The 22,926-nt window shown below is 41.7% G+C and overlaps 3 protein-coding genes across 3 annotated transcripts; 2 read left to right on the top strand and 1 right to left on the bottom strand.

Moving 5' to 3' along the window:
* Positions 1–3,071: 3,071 nt before the first annotated feature.
* LOC138214709 (lens fiber membrane intrinsic protein-like) lies at positions 3,072–5,345 on the bottom strand. The gene is made up of 5 exons (XM_069176484.1): positions 5,302–5,345; positions 4,278–4,486; positions 3,672–3,821; positions 3,442–3,576; positions 3,072–3,133 (listed from the first exon to the last, which is right to left on the bottom strand). Exons 2-5 carry the CDS (start codon positions 4,450–4,452, stop codon positions 3,072–3,074), a joined length of 522 nt encoding a protein of 173 aa, XP_069032585.1. The 5' UTR covers positions 4,453–4,486; positions 5,302–5,345.
* A 2,297-nt stretch (positions 5,346–7,642) lies between these two features.
* ubqln4 (ubiquilin 4) lies at positions 7,643–15,491 on the top strand. The gene is made up of 11 exons (XM_069175907.1): positions 7,643–7,833; positions 10,376–10,527; positions 10,724–10,872; positions 10,973–11,235; positions 11,386–11,544; positions 11,714–11,936; positions 12,066–12,205; positions 12,673–12,756; positions 12,975–13,090; positions 13,185–13,380; positions 13,468–15,491. Exons 1-11 carry the CDS (start codon positions 7,690–7,692, stop codon positions 13,618–13,620), a joined length of 1,779 nt encoding a protein of 592 aa, XP_069032008.1. The 5' UTR covers positions 7,643–7,689; the 3' UTR covers positions 13,621–15,491.
* A 778-nt stretch (positions 15,492–16,269) lies between these two features.
* Positions 16,270–18,810, top strand: LOC138214350 (ras-related protein Rab-25-like). The gene is made up of 5 exons (XM_069175908.1): positions 16,270–16,569; positions 17,088–17,283; positions 17,699–17,892; positions 18,099–18,179; positions 18,302–18,810. The coding sequence occupies exons 1-5, from the start codon at positions 16,272–16,274 to the stop codon at positions 18,427–18,429; spliced, it is 897 nt and encodes a 298-aa protein (XP_069032009.1). The 5' UTR covers positions 16,270–16,271; the 3' UTR covers positions 18,430–18,810.
* Positions 18,811–22,926: the final 4,116 nt, after the last annotated feature.

Raw genomic sequence — 22,926 nt, forward strand, 5'->3', positions numbered from 1 at the left:
CTCAAGTCACCTGCACCTGAAATATTCCAGTTTGTAATGTAAAATCGATGCACCTAGAGAAATGAGGAAGAGGAAACTGCCGGCTGTGGTGTGCTGGTGTGTGAGCTGGTGGTGAAAGTATGTGGGTTTTTGGGAGCATTTGGGATCAGTGAGCAGTGGTGGGAGGGACGGGGTGCCGGGTTTTCAGGATGAGGATCCAACAGAATATGGCCGAGTGGGATGAGGACAGTTTTCATAAGGTCCTGCTGTGTCAGCGTACTCTTCCATCACTGAGAGCAATAACCCTGGCCATCAGTCAGTGGAAGACCAGGGCGAAGAGTTCTCTGGCCTTTAAGGTTGGCATATACAAAATAAAAAATATACAAAAGTTTGCTGGAACTGAATAATATGAGCTCAGTGGAAAATAATTACATTTTCATTTTGATCTAATTGTGTAATTTTTTTCATAATATGGATCAAGAAAATATTTCATCAAAAATATTTTCTGTGTGCAACACCTGGAATTCTTTTGAATGTAAATGAATGGATGAGAAGATCAGTCTGCACTCTAATTTGTCCATTATTACTCCCATTATTATATGGTAAAAACATTTGTCAGTGAATTTGAAGTTTGATTATTGGATTGTGAAAGTTGTCAGAGTTACGATAATTTCAATTTAATTCACACATTCATAGGTAGAAATCAATAGAAAAACACAGACACAAACATAGGACAAGTTTTTAAGTAAAAAATAATTATGTTTCTGTTCAGCCAGACTTTTAAAACATGAGGAAATTAATGATTCTTTGATTATCAGTCACTAATTATATCTCTCTTTAAAAGAAGACTTTTATGTCCACTGTTCAGACAGTACTGTGAAAACTACAGAGTTCTGCTTCTGGTTGCTTGTTATGCACGTCTGTGCCACCACTTAAACTCTTGGCTGTCTCAGAGTTAATGCATTTCCCAGCACACATTTGTACTGGTCAGCCTCTGTTCAAAAAGGTTTAAATACGTGAGCAGATTTAAAAGAAATAGTATTTTAAGTTAGTTTTACAACTTTAAATATAAAGTAAAGCTTTCAAATTTAGATTTTCTTTCAGCTATCAAACCGCTGCTGAGATGGGGTCATTATACTTTTCAATGCAAATGAACCTGTTTCACTAAACACACTCAAACACTCTTGGTTTTGGTCCCGTAAATACAGTTTACTAAAAGGACGTGTGCACAGATAGATGAATGAAAATGTCAGTTAGTCTTTCTCAGTTCTTCAACCTATGCTATAAAACTCTGCAGTGAATAAATTCGAATCATTTTGTTGATTAGAGCTGAAATAAAACATGAGCATTTGCCAACTCCTGCCACAGGTTATTAGGCCTGACCTCAGTGAAAGCTTTAGAGCAGGTTATGAAAGAATCTGGACAATATTACAGAGCTTATCTCTTTACAGCAGCCACAGGGACCAAGTATGGAAACTTGGATCAAGGGATCTGTTGGTGACTGTTTACATTTCTTTCATTGTTTCTCCGTCACCGAGCAGCCAAAGCATTTTTTTAGCTCAGCAGCTACTGCTCCTTTCCTCCCAGCTGATGAGGAGAAATGGGCAAGTACCAAGAAAAAGGAGGAAGCACTTATTAAAGACAGAGGCAGGGGAACAATCAGTGGCTGGAGACCCCACCCTGGTCCCCCCCGGTCCAGGAACATGAGCCTTTTCTCAGGTTCTGCTCTGCTGTTTGTAGTGGTTGAATGTAACTAAGTACATGTATTCAAGTACTGCGCTGAAACACAAATTCAAAGTACTTGTACTTTACTTGAGTATTTCCATTTTATGAAACTTTATACTTTTACTTCAATGTATCTCGGAGGTAAATGTTGTACTTTATATTATATTGTATTTTTTTTTTCTCCTCCACATGTCTGACAGCTGTAGTTACCAGTTACTTTTAAGATTACCTTTCATGTCCAGTAAAAACCGCGTATCTCCAAATTTTGTGACTTTGAATTAGAATTTTTCTGATAAGCTGAAGGATTAGATGTTTCTTTATGGGTTGAGAAAATTCTTCTCTTCTTAAGTTAAATGAACTCTTGGGTTGGCCTGCAAATGCATTGTTGCAAAGCTTAAAATGCGACTTTTACTTAAAGGATTTGAATACTTCTTCCACCACTTTGTAGCCTGTTCACACACATTAAACCTCTTTCTCTTTTCCATGAGCTGCTCTATCCTTGTACATACTCAGGGGATGTCAATACAAATGTTATAAGATCATACTTGTTGCCTGAGGGAAGCCCATATCCTATAAGCAACAAGACAATAAAGAAAAAACATTTTATGAATAGTTTTAGGAGATCCTAATCAGAAATACTGAAGCAGAGCAAAATCATATAGCTTCAGGGAAAATCCTGAGACGAACATACTGTATAGCTTTGATGTATCGTTCTGTGCTTTGTAGACTAATGTTTCCATATTACACGCCACACTGCAATATAATTTGTCTGCATCTGTAAAGTATTTCCTGAAATATGGTTTCATTTGTCTCTGATGCTGGATCTGCTCCAGTATAAAGAGGATATAAAGGATTATAGTTGTAGATAAATGACAAACAACCTCGAACCTTATTAGGTATTCGATCCCTGATTCGATGTGTATGGCAATGTCCACTTAAATCTTCTAAAGAGCTCTACTTTAGTACTATTGTAAAGATGTTTTAGTGCTGCCATCTTCTGGTGCACAAACAATCCACTCACACTGAGGACCAACTTCACTAAATATTTCAAATTTGAAAAAAATGTAAATAGTCTGATAAAGAAATTGAAATGATACCAGCATTGCCTTGCCATTATTAGACACATGATTCCTTTTATTATTCCTCTGTTATTATCGCAACTCTTCCTACAAAAAAAAAAAAAAAAAATCCATATTCCAGTGACTTTAAAAACAAATGTTAAGCAGACCAAAGACCTTCAGTATCGGCATCAGACCTCATCTCTTTAATAGATCAGTCAAGGCTGCCTTGATCCATTCTGCTCGACTTTATTTAAAGGGGCACTGTCCTCTTTTTTTGTTATTATGAAACAAGCTGTCTGTCTCCATCTAGCGTGGGCCTGGTCCTCTCCTGCAGTCACACATTCTGTAGGCACATATGTAGAAAATACCTGCAACAGACAGACACAGGTTTGGTTATATTAAGAAAAATACACGGAATAGTCGAACAATCTCGCTATGAAAACTATTTAATTTGGCAATGTGATTCTTAATATGAAAGTTTAGTTTAGTTTTTCAGCGTGAACACAAATGTATTTCATGTTAATTATATGGTATGAAGAGAGCTCAAAATATATTGCAAATATTGTCTCAAATATTTTTTGGGAACAGTTACTACCTATTCTGCATCCTCTGCAATGTTTGCACAGATCACATCTGCAAGAAGATGTCCTCCCCTCTGACCTTTGTCCTTTCTTACCTGCAAAGAAGGTCATGAGCATGGCCACCCAGCCCAGTATGTAGGACCAGGAGAATCGCCAGTCACCGTAGCGCCTTCCCAGGAAGTTGACCGTCACTCCAGTGTAGATGGCCATACCCAGCAGAACAAAGAAAGCTGAGACGGAGATGGGGAGGTACAGTATGTGTCAGTAATAATCATGAACGTGTGTCTGTTTGAGTGTTTGTCAAGTCAGGCGAAAGACAACTCACTGGAGACAAAAAACATGATTCCCGCAGCAAAGGAACGGTTGAACCTTTCAAAGGAAGAGAAGTGCGCAAAAGACATGATGCCAGCTACGATGCCTGCAAAGCACGACATCCCTGACAGGATCATGAAGGCCCTGGTGGCGTTCCAGTAAGCTGCAAGAAAACAGGTAGATATCAACAAATATGGCATCATTACAAATATTGTTACAAACATACAATTTGACAGGATGGTTTTCATTGTTTACCAAAAGCACTCAAATTAATTGAGGGATTTTCACTTGCCAAGGTGTCCATTTATTTATCCATTTTCTACTTGTATTAGCGGATTTAATCGTATTTATGTGTTTATTGTATCGTATGTGTTTCACTGCACAAGCAAATAAACTGCTTATCCCTTTAAATATACTGTAACTAAGTGAGTACACTAAGGGAAATCATAAGCACAATTTTTCAGGTTTTGCTCCCAACAACATCCTTGACAGTCCTGAGCCTCTGCACTCACACAACAGCACAAATATCATAAAACTGAGACAGAGACACAAGTGTGCATGCTTCTATGATCTGCTACAACCACCTTGGCTGTCCCACAGAGCACCCTGGATGTCTTACCTATGCTGTCAGTCTGCATGTAGCACTTGTTGGACATGCAGTACCTCCAGAGGCCCTGGTGGGCATAGTTTCCAGAGAGGCGATACTGCATCCAGTAGTCGGTTGCAGTGGAGACCACTAACAGGATGTTACCCACGATAGCACAGAACAGACCCCCTCCCATGAAGCTGTACATCTTGAGCTGAGATAATGGGGCAGCTGCAGAGCGACTGTAAAAACAGTGGAAGATAGACATGCTACAAATATTGTAAAACAATGGTGATAGTTTCTTTGGCTATTTTCACTCAGTCCCAATGCATCAGGTCAAATTTAACACATTTGATACTACATTTTGTTTCATGAATTGCAGTGAGGAGGTTAAATATTTAACAGCTTTATCAAACACATTCTATTTAATTCTTCCTTTTGATGTGTACAATAGCAGAACAAGAGCAGCTTTAAAAATATATTTGTACTCAATATGTTCATACAAATTCTACGGGCACAACATGAAGGAGCTGGGTTGAGGTTGAGGTTTACATGCGACAGCAAGTTAATCGTAGCCCTGTTTGAAAACCACATATGATGCCGACCAATCACAGAGCCAATCCACAGCAAGGAAACTGGAGAAATATGAAGCAAACATCTAAACTGAAGCTATTAGTCCATACATGAACCTGTGAGATGCACATTTATAGCTGCTTCAGTATGTAAAATGCACATTTTATTAGTCTTTTACATAATCAAAAATTTAGGAAAGAAGAATGATGGATTTCCACACATTTTTCATAAAACATATTTACCTCTTCTTTTGTGGAAACATCACTGTAGTTAAACAAATGTAAATCAAAACCTGAGCAAAAGCTATTTTTTTTTATGGTGATGGAGTTTGTTGTAGTTCCTCTTCTAAATCCTCCTGTCACATCGGTGCTCGTTCAGCAATAATCTTATTCTGCCAGCCCCGATCCAATCACAGGCATCATGAGTGTAAATGTATCGCTGCAGGCTATACACTCAAAAACGCCAATGAAATTTGGTCCCTTACCTTGTTTCTGGAAATGCACCCTCTCTACTGCCCACCTTCCAGAGGTAAAGATCGAAACGGGTGGAGGGGGAAAGAGAGAGAGGGCTGTTGCTCACCTGTGGAGGGGAAAGAGAGAGAGAGAGAGAGTCACGGACGATGCTACAACCAAAAAGTTATCCCCTCACTTTTTTGGCTGATGAAAGCAAAATCCTTTGCAGCCATCAGTCTCCTTGTGTGGGGATGCACTTGAATGTCACAACACAGGGGCAGCAGTGCATGTGACCCTGTACATTTGAGTGTGTGTGTGTGTGTGTGTGTGTGTGTGTGTGTGTGTGTGTCTGTGTGGGGTTTGTGAGGCCTTAGAGAAGGGGTGGAGGTCCATGTTTCTTTTTTGTTTGTTTGTAAATGGTGTGCTCTGGAACTGGGGATATGCATAGGTATGCAGGACTGTCTGTGTCAATGCAACATGCTGAACTCTACATTTTCTTTCAGCGATGTCCCACTGTAATGGCATGGAGGGACACATATAGAGGTAGCCCTCTGTACAGGCAGCATATATTTATGTCTGCGATAGGACTGTCTTAAATCTATGTTTTTATATCATGAGCTCTACCTTATAGTCCATATGGAAATAAGTATTTAGAAACTGGTGCATTTTCAGGCACAATTGGACAAAAAAAAAGAAAAAAAGAACACAGACAGGCATCTTTCTATCTTGGTGAGGACAATCATTGATACAAGACACTCCTCTTACCCTCATCTTCACCATCTACATACCTAACCCAGATCCTTATCTTAAACCTAATGATGACCTAATATTAACCCTCTAACTCTTTGTTGTTGTAGGAACCAGCCATAATGTCCTCACAACACAGAAAGTCCCTTAAAATGATGCTTGAAAATGTGCATTTGTCCACATAAAGATAGAAATCCCAATTAACTCTCATTGTCTCTTGTGAAAGTTTTTTTTTTTTTTTTTAAATATCTGGGTATATCTGTATACCCAACTATTAATTTTAATGCTCGGTCGGTAAGTATTGGTTTAATATAATTCACAGCACAAAGTGTCAGTCGTGTGCCAGTCAGAAGTGAGCATTGACATTTCAGGGCGTCTCTTTACCTGATAAGATCCGTTATGTCATCATAAAGGCAGCAGCAGCTGATGGTCATGCAAATGACTGATGGTTTTAATTACAATGAATACGACATCTGAATAACGTGATGGCATGTGCCTTCCTGGGAAAAGCCCTACCACGTGGGACCTAAACAGTCTATAAGGCAGAGCTCAACAGTTTTACTTCAGATGCTCTCATTAGATCCCTCGATTTATTTAAACCTTTGATTTTCAATAAATCCACATTGCATCAGACTCCGAACACTCAATGTTTGATTTGTTATACTACGAGTGGTGTAAAGGTCACTCAGGCCCCGGTGAAGAATTTCCATGACTCTCTTTCCAGAAGACAATGAATGATTTTATTGATCAAATCACTTGCATAGTGTCTAAATTTGTTGTATTTGTGGAAAAAAAAAAAAAAAAATACAAAGTAGAAGTTTAAAGGGTCATAAAATGATCTAAAAAGCAGCTTCAATCACAAACTTATATCTAGCAGACATTTTAGCATCAGAGGAGAAATGTAACTAAGTACAGTTACTCAAGTACTGAGCTTAAGTGCAATTTTAAAATATTTGTTCCTTACTTTCCATTTTATGCAACTTTATACTTTTACTCCAATAAACCTCAGAGGCAAATATTGTACATTTTACAACACCACATTTGTCCGACAGCTTTAGTTACCTTTAGGATTACAGTTTTTCAAAACCCCTTAAACGATATATCTCCAAATTTGGTGATATTGAATTTGAATGTTTCTGTTAAACTGAAGGATGAAATGTTCCTCAATGGATTGAGAAAATACAAATATATGATGATTTTATGGAATATTTTTTTAAACTAACGGCACAAGAACAGGACAAATAAAAATAAAAATAAAAAAGCACAACCTTAAACAACTACAGCACAAGAATACTCAGTATGTTAATCAGAAAACATCACATACAAAAGCAAAAAAAACCAAAGTGACAGTGAGTATTTGCCGCATAAAGTTGTACTTCAACCTTTGACAGCCTACTTGAAGCACATTTTTGCTGACAATGCAAGACTTTTAGACGCAGGACTTTTTTTTTTTTTTTTTTTACTTGCAGCGGAGTATTTTCCCAGCGTGGTATCAGTACTTTTACTTGAATACCGCCCACCACTGTGCAGTAAGAGAAAAAACATCTCGCCGGCTCCGCTCATGAGCAACCAGACAGGAACTCCTGAGATTCGTTCTGGAAAGGAGGTTTGACCTGCTGTGACCCGGAAGCTGAACGCCAGAGACCAGAGCTCGTTCCATCGGCGGAGTAAAGATGGCTGACCAAGGCGCCGCAGATCCTGGTAATAACAACAATAATAAACCCGAAGCCTCGGAGGGAACTATTATCAAGGTCACAGTGAAAACGCCTAAGGACAAAGAAGAAATCGCCATCGCAGAAGATGCCTCCGTCACCCAGGTTTGTTGCTCCGGGGCGCGGGGAGCCCGGCGGAGTAACGTCATGCCCCCCCTTGCCCACCAACTTCAAGCGAGGGAAGCTAACTCGTTAGCCACCTTTTAGCATTTGTCGTCACTCTCACCGGCTTCCCGAGAGTGTGTGAAATTACGAAGGGCCGCGCGTCGGGGGGAGCGTCCCTGCTCGGGGTTAACGATTGTTCGGCTGCGTTGAACGTCGCCGAGGTCCCGCGGAGAGACACGACCGCGCTTACGTTTGAAGTTGCTAACCGGCTAGCCGGGCTAACGGTTAACAGTTAGCTTCTTCGGCTCGCGAGCTTGAGCCCCAAACAAGTGTCAGCTGACGCTGCGCCTTTTTTTTTTTTTTTTTTTTTTTGCAACACGAAATAACGAGCTGTAAGAGCCATTGAACCGATTTGACTTGTATCGCGTTTGTTTCCTCCCCCCCCCTCATTTCAGCCCAGCAGCTGTAAAAAAAAAAAAAAAAAAAAAAAAAAAAAAAAAAAAAGCTTTAGCTTTAGCTTTCAGTCTCGAACCTTCTGCCACTGAGTCATTCAGCTTTCTTGGGAATACAACAGTATCCTCCGGTGCTGCTGTTACACAGAGGGACCATGAAACCGCAGTTTCTTAAAGCTTCTTATTTTACGCGTCTTAGTTAATTCACACAAATCGCAACATATGGTGAGAAAGCTGTCTTTATCTCGTGTCGTGGACCCTCACGACAACTTGGGGAGATTTAAAAAAAAAAAACAGGCCTGTTTAAACTTAAACCCACTACCAACCCCGAGGTGGGGGAGATTACTGATATCAATTTATGGCTGCAGATATCTCTACATATAGTAATGTGGACTGAACTTGACCGTGCACGTCCCTTTTTATGGTATCAGTCTCAAGACAGCCAAACACAAGATGAACGTAGTAACCTGTTTATAACGCAATCAAAAACTTAATTCCTAATGCAGACGTAAAGTTATTATTACAAGTCTGTATCCGTTTTTGTTAAATGTGAAAACAGTGACACAGTATAGGGACGGGCATCTTCTTGTGGGCCATAGAAAATCCCAAATGGGACTGTGTCAGGCCTGAGCATAAATAGCCCCAATTTAAATCATATAAGGTGGAAAATAGGAAGAAAAAAGAAAAGCTGGCGTTACCGCTGTTTTTTCAGTAGATATTTTTTGATCAGTTGTGTCATGGCTCGGTATTCGCATGTTTAATGTGTAAACACGGCGTTTTTACATGTCAAGACTTTTCAGCATGTTTTGTCTTTTTTTTTTAGGACCATGTGGCTGTAATTTGATATGTATAATGGAAATGTTTTGCGTTCATATCGATTAAGGTTTAAAACGAACATGAATGACAAGAGTTCTTTGTTCTTATTCTTTATTTTGTTCCTCAGGTAGCTATTACAAAGTGGTACACACAACACAAAACAAGAATGATAAACTTCTATTAAAAATACTGCTTGGGGTTGTGATCAAAATCTAATAATCTGACCAAATACGCCAATAATGATATTGCAACAATATTGTAGGGACGCCTATTGTTACTTTCAAAAATATTCACAGTGTGATTTTTGATCAATAGTCATCAGTAATGTGGATATATTGATTAAGTGGGTAAAAAAGGTAATAACAGAAGAGCTAAAACAGTCTGGTTAAACTCAGAAAATTACAAAATTTTACTGTAATGCAGCCTTTAAAACCAGTAAAAAAAAAAAAAAAAAAACCACGTCTGACCTACCATGACATTTGGATGTCCAAAATTGGAGACAACATCTGGTCTCATATCACGATATGATATATTAACGATATTCAAAATCACATGATATGGTTAGGACAATTAGGGCAGAACAAATCAAATGCTAACATCCAATAATAATTGAAAGAATGTGAAGATGAGTTTTTATAACAGCAACTGACTCAAACTCTGCTTTTGATCTGCCTTGTGTTGGCATGTTCCAGCCCAAAAACCTCCTTACTGTCCGTTCTTATGCAGCTTATTTGTTGTCGTGGGCGCAACAGATGATCTGTCAATAACACAAATAAGTTTGCATGACAGGCATCATTCCTGGTGCTCTGTCTCTTTTGTAATCTGTTATGAAAATGAACATGTTAAAAATTCTAATTGTATAATATGTCCTGACCCCAAGTGTCCATACCAACCCTACAAAATGTCTCTTGAAGCACAGTGTTTAGAAAAGTTAAACGTCTTATCTACAGTGAAAATGAAAGATGTAATCAGGATGAAAAAAAACAACTTTTTGAACAATTTTTCACAAATTAGTCAAAGGGTAATGGTAAATTGGCAGTTTTAGACTGGAGGATCATCGTTAATAGGATAAGTAAGGGGACTTTCATGGAAATGGGATCTTTAGGGTCTTATGGTTAGAGCAAAACAATCAGATTAGAGCAGCACTACTGAGATGTAACCATCTCGCTCTTAATATTATCGTTTCTATTTCCAGTTTGGGCCTCCATTCGTTATCTTTTTCCTATTTTCGGTCTCATTTCTTGTTTTCATTATTATTTTTTTCTGTCTTATAGTTCAAAGAAGAGATCTCGAGGCGGTTCAAAGCCAAACAGGACCAGTTGGTTCTGATTTTTGCAGGGAAGATCTTGAAGGACGGCGACAGCCTCAGCCAACATGGCATCAAAGATGGCCTGACAGTTCATCTAGTCATAAAGACAGCCCACAAGTAAGGCTACACTGTTATACAAAGCATGTTGGTTCATAAGAACTTTTTCTTTCAGTCCTTTAAGAAGGATTACTTAGTTTTACTGTATAATCTTGGTGTGCAGTGCACTGAGTTGCATTTACTGCCGCGTTTATGTTTTAACCTCACACTGACAGTTTTACTAAGTTTCCCTTATGCCCACAAATCATCTCTGTAGGGCAGGAGATGGCGGTAGCACCTCAGCCTCAAGCTCAACCTCCACTCAAGCAGGCAGTACCTCCACCTCTAGTCCAAGCACCAACCCCTCCACCACAGCAGGATCTACTGGCACTGCCCCACCACCCACACAGACGCCTAACATACTGAGTGAGTCCACCTGTGTCTTAACTGTTCACATTCAAACACCTTTCACTGGTTGAGGAGTACAGTGTGTTTCAACCACCACGTATCCACCTGTCCTCCTCAGCTGGCTTTGGGGACCTGGCTGGTCTGGCTGGAATGGGCATGGGCTCGGCCAACTTCATGGAACTGCAGCAGCAGATGCAGAGGCAGCTCATGTCCAACCCAGAGATGCTGTCTCAGATTATGGAGAACCCGCTGGTGCAGAACATGATGTCCAACCCAGACCTGATGAGACAGATGATCATGGCGAATCCTCAAATGCAACAGCTGATGGAACGCAACCCTGAAATCTCTCACATGCTCAACAACCCGGAGCTCATGAGACAGGTGAAGGATTTTGAGTGGGACTAAATGGCTCGTAGTTAGCTAGCACAGGCACGATTACAACAGCTTCCTAGAGTCAGGTTATTCACGACTTGCATTTAAAATAAACCTTAACTAACATGACTCCTCTCCTCTTTTTATCATACCTCCCAGACCATGGAGCTAGCCAGGAACCCAGCCATGATGCAGGAAATGATGCGTAACCAGGATCGGGCTCTGAGCAACTTGGAGAGCATCCCAGGAGGTTATAATGCCTTGCGGAGGATGTACACAGACATCCAGGAACCCATGTTCAGTGCTGCCAGGGAACAGGTATCTACGAGGAATGTTTGCTCATCAAATCTTTGTTTGTTTGCAATGTTCGCTCGGATTTGCTCTCACTCTGTCACCTTTTTTCAAGCTTTATTTGTCAGTGTTGCATCGCTAACTATATTTTGACTGATTTTGTGTTTCCAAATGTGTCTAAACTCTTTCCCTGTAGTTTGGTAGCAACCCGTTCTCAGCTCTAGGTGGCAGCTCTGAGTCTGGTGCTCAGCCATCACGGACAGAGAACCGGGAGCCTCTTCCCAATCCATGGGGGCCACCAAACTCTACAAACCCCTCTGAGAGTGGAGGCAGCACCACAGGAAATACTAGCACCACTGGGGGAACCAACCCCAGCGTCTCCAACCCCCTGAACATCAATCCTGGCAGTCTGGGAAATGGTAAGATAGAGCTGGCGTTGATTCCTAATAGTCTAATACTATCTGCGCATCCATTTGTTGTGTATTTGCAAGTTGTTCAGTCACAGTCTTAACTTGTACGCATATTTTCTTTTTGTCTTCGTGTTGTAGGCATGTTCAACAGCCCGGGCATGCAGAGTCTACTGCAGCAGATCTCAGAAAACCCTCAGCTGATGCAGAACATGCTGTCGGCTCCCTACATGCGCAGCATGATGCAGTCACTGGCTCAGAATCCAGAGTTGGCCTCCCAGGTAAGGAGCGGAGAGACGTAGGCGCAAACACACATTTACACGTGAATACACACCATCATAGAGAAAGCATTGAAACTCCTGTCCTGGGATGTGTAGTTCAGTTTGTGCGCCACACAGATAGAATATATTGAACTCTTCAGTTTGTAATGTCTTGTCAAAGGCGGTGTGTCATTAGGCCTTGGCATTTGTAAGAAAGAGCAAACAACAACAGGTTTCTGACTTACTGCTTTAAAAAAACAAGGTTGACTTAATGCCAAACCAAATCAAGTTTACATTAAGGAACCGCTAAGTGCCACAAAAGACGTGGATTCTTCAGATCATTTATTTCTGTTATTTAACATCTGCTTGAAATCTTTGATAAGAGGCTAAATCATATATAATTTAGATCTCCACTCTTGTGATTAAGCAGCGAAGCCTGCTGTGGATTGACAAATTACCTTGACTGTGTTTTTTTCTCTCTCTACCAGGTTTTGATGAATAACCCCTTGTTTGCTGGAAACCCACAGCTGCAGGATCAGTTCAGAGCTCAGCTTCCCATCTTCCTGCAGCAGGTACAACACAAGCTTTAGTCCAATAACTTAGTTCTTGATTTGTATATTTTCTCTAAAAAGGCACAAAGACAGACTGTAACAAAGAATGGTGCCGATTGCCTTCCGTTGAACCGTGGTTGGCTTTTTCTATTTCACTTTTGGAAAAATCAGTGCACATGACATGGACTGCTGATTGTTTTACTAGTTAGGTCATTGTTACCTTTTCTGTTGGGTTGTAGATGCAGAACCCAGATGCCCTCTCAGTGATGACCAATCCCCGGGCCATGCAAGCTCTAATGCAGATCCAACAGGGCCTACAGACACTGCAGACAGAAGCACCAGGCCTCATGCCCAGGTATTTTTACACAGAATTACACACATTGCATTGTTGTTTTTTTTTTAATGAAAGACATTATTTCAACTCTTTTGCTTTTTTTTTCTTCGTCTAGTTTGATGACAGGTGGAATTCCAGGCATACCCACAGGAGGGGGCATTCCCGCAGAGAACCCGGCCTCCTCACCAAGCAGCGCTGGAACAAACACCGCCCAGCAGCAGCTGATGCAACAGATGCTTCAGATGTTTGCTGGAGGAGGCGGAGGAGGAGGAGGAGGAGGAGGAGGAGGAGGAGGAGGAGGAAGTGCAACGGTACACACATATACTCGTATGCACAGAAATGACATCTTTCAAACTTGTATGATGCTTTTTTTAAGGTCCGTTAATTCTTTCCTCCAGACCCAAACCCCAGAGGTTCGGTTCCAGTCCCAGCTGGACCAGCTGAACGCCATGGGCTTCATCAACCGTGAGGCCAACCTGCAGGCCCTCATCGCTACTGGAGGAGACATCAACGCCGCTATCGAGAGACTGCTGGGCTCACAGCCCTCGTAAAGACATACAGTACATACTGACACACAGACACGCTCATTCACACATACCTAACTCACAAACACACCCAGCATCTGCAGAGAACCAAGAGAAATTAAAGTATATTGTCCCAAACTTTACAGAAGAAACTTGGGCAGGATCTGTAAGACCCTCATTCTACATCTGTTCTCAGATCATTCCCTTGTCCCCAAACGTTCACTTTTCGGCATCATCCAACCACATCTCCCAGAGTGCTGCTGTAGAGTCGGACCGAACCGCTCTCACCTCAAAGGGTGTTCTGGTGCAGAGAGAAGGAGCGAAAAACCTCTCCTGAAAAGGGATTCCCAACTATTCTCTTCATTCGTTGTTGTTTTTTTTTTTCCACATAAAACTGGAGTCGAGTGTTGCAGGTAGACATTTACATGATATAGATTAAACCCATGTGATGTGATTGACAGTTGGCTCTGTTCCATACTCAGCCACTGTGAGGCCGTCTGTTCTTATTTAACAAGCAAATTAATACCGAGAAGTCCTCCAACCCATACGACCGTGTAGGTCGTTTGTTCCCACCCTCAGGAGTGTTTCCCAAATCAGGTCAGGTTTAGGCACAAACTCCACTTGGTTTGGGCTAAGGTGATCACTTATTGTGCTTTAAAGCTACTCCTTCCTTAAAGTTATGCAACCTTCGTTGTCATGACAACATGGTTTTAAAAGACCGTCAGGACCTGTGGTGGGAAATGGGACGGGAATACCGGTCTCCTGCATCCAAGTCCACTGTTGTATCAAAATATCCACCCAACCTGTCTCCTAACAAGGAAAAAGTCTCATTACATAAACGTCACCTGAACTGCGTCACTTCCCCGAGACACCAGATTGTCGTTATTTGTACGACCGCTGGAGGTAGCTTAACTTTAAAAACGTATCTGTGGGTCGTAATAAGTTTCTTGGACAAAAGACCTGTGGGGTCATGTTGTGGCGGAGGACAGTCTCATTGAAACATGAAGGTTTTCCGGTATACAGGCAGTAATCCTGAACATGAACAGGAAGGTATCTTGTCAAGAGTCTCATTCCCTTTTTTCTTTACCCGACCTTGAGATTCTACATAAACAGCTGTTTTTGCCCGACAGCTTTGACTATTTATTGCAATTGCTTAAGAAAGTGACGCCCTCCACACTTCCCTAAAGTTGTAATTTGTCATTCCAGATAAAAGTGCCCACCCGCAGGTGCACAGTGTCTTTTCCTTTGAAGGCACCATTGCTGTGCCTGCTGTTGTCCACTGCCCTTTAAAGAGCATTGTCAGCAAATGATAGCCTCACTCATTGGGTTAATGAGAAACCCTGCTCAATAAATTTCACACAAAGTCATCCAGAACTTAAACAATAGTCAAATATCAAATTGCAGCAGCTCTGAAGCAGAGGGTGCTGTTAGAATGAATATGAATGATAAACAAGCTTTCCTTTCATTTTAATCTGATTCTTTATTTTATTTTTTCCGTTTTGTTTTTGTTTTTTTTTTTTGTTTTTTTTTGAGGTGCAGTTAGTACCTAGATATAATAATGATTTGTCACACATAAAATAAATGTGGAAATCAAGTGAGTAAAAAAAAAAAAAAAAATTAAATAATGGAAAGGCTTTACAAACAATTTTGGTATGGTGGCACCATACATTTCTCAAATCAAATCTAGGTTGTCTTATGTTTTTTTTTTTTTTTTCCTTTTGAAAATCTCAGCATTGTAGTTGTGGTAACCTTGGCAACTGCTTCTATAGCTTTGCTTTGTCTGTTGACCTCAGCTGAAAAAATTTAAAAAAAAAAAAATCCATCTCCCAATTGAACATGTTGGAACTAACTTTTAACAGTACTGTACTAAAAAAATAAATAAAACATGGTCAAAAACAGTCCACACCTGTGTCGGTTGATTACAGCCATGTGGATGGTGTTACATGGGTGCAACATGGCACATTTTGGGACCTTAAAGTTTACATAAAGTCATTAAGTTTCATGTTCTGCTTCTGTTATGGTCATAATTGGGCGTATGTTAAGTACAATTTGATTGGTACTATTGATTTACAAAGTATAAACTACTATTTAAACATAAATTATATATATGTAAAAGTGAAGATAATTTGCTTCAATTAATATTTACTTCGGTTTTCCTGACTGACTAATTTCACGACAACAATACCTGTCTGTACAACATTTACTGTGTAATCAGGAAATGAATCTGGAAATTTTAGGTAATTATGCATCTGTAAAATGCATAAAACAAGGATAATAATTACAGGATAGAATGTCAATATAACCATCTGACGGCCTTAAAATCCTTTAATTTTACCGTGTAAGTTTGCTGATTGTATCTGTATTGATAGATCATCATTTTTTTTTAGGATAAAAATGACAAAGTCTCCTATGAACTTCAGACCATTAGGTCACAATGGACTCTCGACTACAACCCTGTGAGCGTCAGACCGGTGCTGAATTGTCGACGTGTACTGGCACACAGCCACCTGTTAGGTGAGGCCTATTGTCATACAAATGATCCGGATCCCTTTGTAAAAAAAAGGCGTAGCTGAGGGTGGAGTCTGTCCCTGACGATTACCTGTGAGTGGTTCTACCTGTTCCACCTGCTCTCCTCCTTCCCCCGCCCCCCTCCCCTGCCCTCCTGTGGGTGTCAGCTGATGAGCGTTCAGGACTCCAGCCTGCCTGCCTGCCCGTCTGGCTGTCCACAGATAAAGAAGGAAGCAGCTCAACCCGTTCTCTTTTCCACCCGTTTTCACTTTTACTCTCTCTCTCTCTGTGTCCACACTGGAGAGGGAGACAGAAGGTTTCCGGCCGTATTTGCTCTCTGTCCATTTTCTCTACTTCGGGAACTAATATTTGAAAGTGGCTTCAGGGTACTTAACGGAGGGAAACGGGAACCCTTCGCCTCTGAACGCAGAATGGGGTCTGATGAGTCGTACAACTTTGTCTTTAAAGGTGAGTCGTGTTTACGCAAGCTGTGATTGTGTAGAAAGAGATAAATCCTTTCGTGTTTTCTGCGGAGAGGTTGCAGACGCTGAAGCAGTCAGGTGCAGCTCCTGTTTGTAGCTACAAGAGAGGGGAGCAGGGAAAGGAGGAAGTGATTGCTTTCTGCTTGGCTGTAAACAATTTGACCTTTGACCTATTAAGAGGAACATGATCTTACATTTCCTGCTTCCATAAGAGACTGCTATGCAGTGCGTATGCTTATTTTCCTTATTGAAAAGAACACCCAATGATTTTTCCATTCTATTCATTCCAAAGTAAAGTCAGCCACGAGGGAGAACTGCCACATTTACATGATGTCATCTGTCTGGTGTCCACTGTGGGTGACAGAAAGTCTACACGTGTTAAAAGGCGTAATAAGAAATCTCATTCATTATATATTTGTCCTTAATGTTTCCCGAAATTGATTTAATCTGAATCTAATTTGGGAATCAAGAGTGTTGATGATTATTTTGTCTGCATCTGTCCAGTGGTTTTGATCGGGGAGTCTGGTGTCGGAAAGAGCAACCTCCTGTCTCGCTTCACCAAGAACGAATTCAGCAATGACAGCCGCACCACCATCGGTGTCGAGTTCAGCACGCGGACTGTACAGTTGGACAACTTCACCATCAAAGCTCAAATCTGGGACACAGCGGGGCTGGAGCGCTACAGGGCTATCACCTCAGCGTGGGTACACACATATTACATTCCTAACCCGAAAAACAAGTCTTCATCCTGAAAAAGGAGACTTTACCTGTGGGGAACTCATTTTTTTGATGTCACATGAGTTGGAGTGCATTCAGGGTGAAGTCCCCGCCTTGACAAAAAAAACAAAAACAACAAGCTCACTCGCGCGCGCGCACACACACACACACACACACACACACACACACACACACACATACCAAGTCAACAACTAGACACACAATAAAGAGGTGAGAATGATCTCATGAGTGTTGACTCACGTGCCAGTTGAAGTAAAACAGATTTCAGTGCGTGCAGCTAGCAGTCACGCCTCTTTCATGCACATATTTGATCAACTGTTCACAGTTTGAACAGAAGATCTGCTTGATGTTCGGTCTCTCTCACCTGGTGGATTCAGGTATTACAGGGGAGCAGTTGGCGCAATGTTGGTCTACGACATCAGCAAGCACCTGACCTACGAAAGTGCAGAGCGATGGCTGAAAGAGCTGTACGACCATGCAGACCCTCACATGGTGGTGATGCTGGTGGGAAACAAAAAAGACCTGGAGACCCTCAGGGCCGTCCCAACAGAGGAGGCCAGAGACTTCGCAGGTGGATTAGTAGTATTGTCTTTGTTTTGAAAGTTTTTTTTTTTCTTTTTTCTCGATTTTATGATATTTCCACTTCATATGACAAATTCTGCTACTTTATCTTGTGACTATTCAGTAATTCGTACTTTGTTCCTCGCATACGTCGGTGTTTCTCGATCGTGACCGACCTTCGCTTTACTTGCTCTCCACCCCTCCGGACCAATCCAGAGAAGAAAGGTCTCATGTTTATGGAGACATCAGCGTTGGACTCCACCAACGTCGAGGCTGCTTTCAATGATGTTCTCACAGGTACGAGTGTTCGGAGAGAGCGACCGAACAAAAATCCTCAGTTTGACTCGTGTTTTTTTTTTTTTTTTAATTTTTAACTGACGTACAATTTGCAAACCCTGCTTTGCCTCCGTTCTCTCCAGCGATCCATAAGAAGGTGGCCAGCAGAGAAGTGACCCGTGGCTCCATCAGTGCCGTGACCCTGTCCGGCCTCATCGGACCGACCGGTGAAGCGCAGGAGGAGCGTAGAAGCTGCTGCAAGAGCGCCTAATGCGCTGCTGCACCCCCACCCCCCCCCCCACCCTCACCCCCCGTAACAAATACGCTCTGTCCACGTTCAACCAACAACACGCTTGAATGTCGTTCAGACTTCAGCGAGAGTTCATTCACACACAGTATGAAGAGTGAGGTACCTGCTCGACACTTGAGCGATGGTTAAACCGGTTTAAGTATAAATGCTATAAAGCACCAAAAATACAACAAAGTGTTGCAAATATTGAGCAAATTCATATTTCATACACAAAACCTTTCGCGGTGGCTGATGGACACGTTCGACTAAAGCAGTGCATTTTCTTTTTTAATTCTCTTTATCTTCATCGTTTGAGAGCAACATTGTAAAGTTTTATTGGTTTTATAAAAGAATGCACAAGGACGAACTTGGAATAAATTATTTATGATGTTCTGTTTGCATGTAATTACAACAAGGAGACATGAACTTACTGTTATCTGCGCGAGACACAAACTAAAGCAGATGAAGGAACAGGGCAGACGAGGGAGGACCGGTTTGAAATAAAGACAGGTGTAAAACTTTACCCAAGTAAAAGTATCTGTGTCCGATTGTATAAGAATCCTGCACAAGAAAAGTTCCTGCATTCAGTGTAACATATACTTGATTTGTTTTTGTTTTTTTTATTGTAAGTCCTATTTATCACTGCAGCTGGTTTAGATGGGGGGGGGGGGGGGGGTAAATTTGAGCTCATTTATAGTTCGAGATACTTTTGATGTTCATTTGATGAATAGATGTTGGGAACCACCCGGTCACGAGTTGGAGGTGTCCTGTTTCTCCTCCGCCTGTAGATGGCAGTGCTGCTGCTGCTGCTGCTGTTGTTGTTGTTGTTGTTGTTGTATGTTGTGAACGAAACCTGAGAACGCCGCAGTGAAATACATTTGTTCCCTCGCTCGCATCCTCATGAACTCTTACTTTTGTCTCGCGCTACTATCACATTCCTCGCTGTTCCATTTGACGATCACGACGTCAGGCTCGTGTGCGGTGTTTAGTCTCCACGGCCAACCTCCGGTGCCCTCTTGACGAGCTAATCAGCGATGCCTATGAAGTAGAACATTTAATTGACACTTTCCCCACAAATAGTCACCGACTTGATGGTTTTTACGTCTGCGTGCGTGCGTGCGTGCGTGTGTGTGTGTGTGTGTGCGTGCGTACGTACGATCTCCACACTGGATGTAATTGCACAGGCTCATATGGCACACGTGAGAGAGTATAAATCTACAGCAGTGGTAGTAAATGACATGCTGGACAGATAGCGCTCTATCTCTAGCGCACAGATACGCACGAGGAGTCTTTACTATGGTGCGAGTGTGCGGCGCGTGCCGCGTCCCGCGTCCCCCCCCCCCCCCCCGGAGATGATTTTTGCCACGGTGAAATGACCGCAAATGCGTTTATTAAGCAGCTCTTATGAAAGTACGATAGGGAAGCGCTGCACTGGGCAGTAAATGTTTAATTATATCCCGTGAATGAGGATATTTTTTTTATGGGCTGGGGAAGAAAAGGCATCTGGTGTAATAATCCACGCGGGCTGCTGCAGGTTGAAATCTGTAAATCTTCCCCTGGTCCCGGGCCCGGAGCTGAGGGTTAATGTTTGCAAAGGAAAAAAAAAAAAAGGTAATATTCAACACTTACAAGCTCTCTCTTCTTTGTGTGCAAGAGAATAGAACCAGCGAAGCATTGGTTTTTTTTTTGTTGGTTTTTTTTCCTCTCCCACTTTAAAGGTCCTCGCAAATTCCTCCAGGTCTGTCCATCTTGTCTCTGACCTCACCTTAAAGGTAAAGCCCTCACAGGGGCTGGGAAGAATTGGATTTAGCACGTGGTGGCTATTAGCCACACCCTACTAGACAGGTGTAGCTGGTAAAACGTGTGTTTAACACCGGCAGTCCTACATGCTAAAGTGAGGAGTTGTTATAGGACCTCTGACCCCAACGTTGATCCTTTTATCTCCCGTCTGCGATTCCTTCCCCCGCGGTGCTTTGTCTCTGAGGGGAACCCTGTCTTCGAAAGAACTTTTCAGCATCACATCCGTTTGGGTTTCGTTTGGATCGGTGTATTCCTTGTGACCTTTGACCCCATGGAGGTTTCTTTTCTCCTCCCTGATTCCTGATTTCAAAATCGTTTTCCGACTCCTGGCTTTACAGAGTTAATTTTCTGTTGCTTATATCTGCTTACTGCATTTGTTTGTTTGTTTGTTTGTCTGATTGTTTATATGTGGGATTACCAGCGATATTAGTCCTCAAATCAAACCAAACCCCTATTAACATACACATATTGTCTTAAAAACAACTGTCTTGCCATTTATCCATCTGTTTCTCAAGTTCTTACAACCAAAGTATTCTTTACACACACACACACACACACACACACACACACACACACACACAGACACACAGGTATTTGCTGTGTTTTTGCATATCATCGGTCAACTTATCTCCTTCTAATGAGCTAAGAAAAACAGCTCTATTTGTGACAAAGCATCTTTCAGCCAACCGTATGGTCGAGAAGTGGTTTATTTATCTTGTGTAAAAGGGAATTTTTCAACTCATTAAAGACCAGTTATGAAAAAAAGAGCGGTCAGAGCAGATCCCAAATTGCCTTTCATGGTAGTTCACAGCCGCTCACAGGAGTGCGTGTGAATAGGTGAATCAGAGGAGGTAAAGTGCTTCGAATGAATGCATTCGATAATAATAACATGTACGTGCACTAAAAGCATGCGTTAAAATACAGAGGTCTTCAACCTGCACCTGCCATCCACAGTTAGACTTGTGTCTAATTGCGTGTGCCTGCGACACACATTCCATCAACACCTGTCAAAGACCACAAATTTGATATTGCTACGTCAGCATTTCACATTTACACCGCAAATAGAATCAAAGTCGGTGCACGCTGATTACCGTGGCGGGGTTGTTATGGCGACCAATCAAAGGGAGAGGTGAGCCGAAGGGTGGCTATGCGTTTCAGACTCCCTCGTCCCCAAAATGCACAGAGGAAAGCAAGTTGAAAAGGAGCTGAGAGGTGGATTATTATTATTACAGTGGTTGCAGAGAACATGTGAAGAGTGTGGTTTTTTTTGTTGTTTTTTTTTTTTATCACTCTTGCTTGAAGACCAGAGCTGTGTCGTCTCAGCTCAGCTTCTTATGAAATGAATATGTGCCGAAAAATCCATTTCCCTAACATTTGTCTGCCACCTTGCGTTTTGGCTGTATCACCACCTGGTACACCGAAGTCAATTAAGTCCTTTAAAAGCCTCTACTTTCATAATTAAACAGGTAGCTAACGACAAGCAGAGCCGGAATCGGCCCACTTATCATAATATTACATACCTCGGTTGCCACGACAGCCCCCGTGTTTGTCTGTAAGTCTGTGATGCTAAACGGCTGCAGGTGTGAAGCGATGCGTTGAACTATTATTTGAGGGTGCCGCTATTAGGCGAAACCTGAGCCCAGAAGCACAGTGTACTATACGAATGTCATTAGCATATTAACTCCAGTGTAACAGGTGAGCTTTCTGCTCCCTGCCGAGTTTACATTTGTGACATCTGGGGAGTGGGAGGCAGATCATGTTTCAGACAATGAACAATGGAAAAAAAAAATAAAAAAAAACAATGTTCAGTCACATTAGCATAATAAAGTCTCTTAGCTATAGTTAATGACGTTTGACTTTCGCCTGGTTTTGTTACCACAAATCCATTAACTCAGACATATTTGACAGCCGGCTCCACATTTGACCTATCAGAACAAAGTTTCACACCCACAATTCAACGGTGATTTCTCACCCCTGGCACCACTCCGACACTTGAGGAACGAGGACACTTGGCTGAAACTAGAAAATGAAAGCCTTCCAAATGTGTGAATCTGAGACAAAACCTTCTTCCACGGCAAGAGAAACCTTTCAGCTACGCCTTCCAAAGGAAGGAAAAAAAAAAAAAAAAAAAAAGAGGCAATAATACCACACAGCCCCTAAAAGTGCTCTGCTCTTTCTCAGAGGAACACAAAATGCCTGGCAATACAGTAAGTGACAAAAGGGGCGTGAAATTGAGTTTATGAGTAGATATTTCCATGTCTGTGTTTTTCTTCTCCTCAGCTTTTGTTCCATGAATAGAAGTACAGTCCAGACAAAATGCCCTGGGCCTGAAGATGCCACGTTTGTTTGTGTAAATGCACGTCACATGCCATTTGGTTCCACTGAAACTCTTATATTGCACGATCACGGGATGACCCTGAGTGAGGTCCAGGGGCACGGCACACTTTTGTATTATTTCCGCTCACCTCATGGTTTCTTTGTGCACAGTCTTGTCACGATGGCTGCCCTTTAAAATCATATTATATATTGTGCATCACCATCTGAAATGTTTGTTGGTGAGAAAGGCCACTGAAGAGAATGTGTGTGTGTGTGTGTGTGTGTGTGTGTGTGTGTGTGTGTGTGTGTGTGTGTGTGTATTTTTCAGGGACAGCAGCTGTTGAATTGACAGCCGTCCTGAGA

The sequence above is a fragment of the Embiotoca jacksoni genome, unplaced genomic scaffold, assembly GCF_022577435.1.
Source record: "Embiotoca jacksoni isolate LCO1_2020_lvr unplaced genomic scaffold, fEmbJac1.0.p SCAF_7, whole genome shotgun sequence".
In the NCBI taxonomy this organism is placed as follows: domain Eukaryota; kingdom Metazoa; phylum Chordata; class Actinopteri; family Embiotocidae; genus Embiotoca; species Embiotoca jacksoni.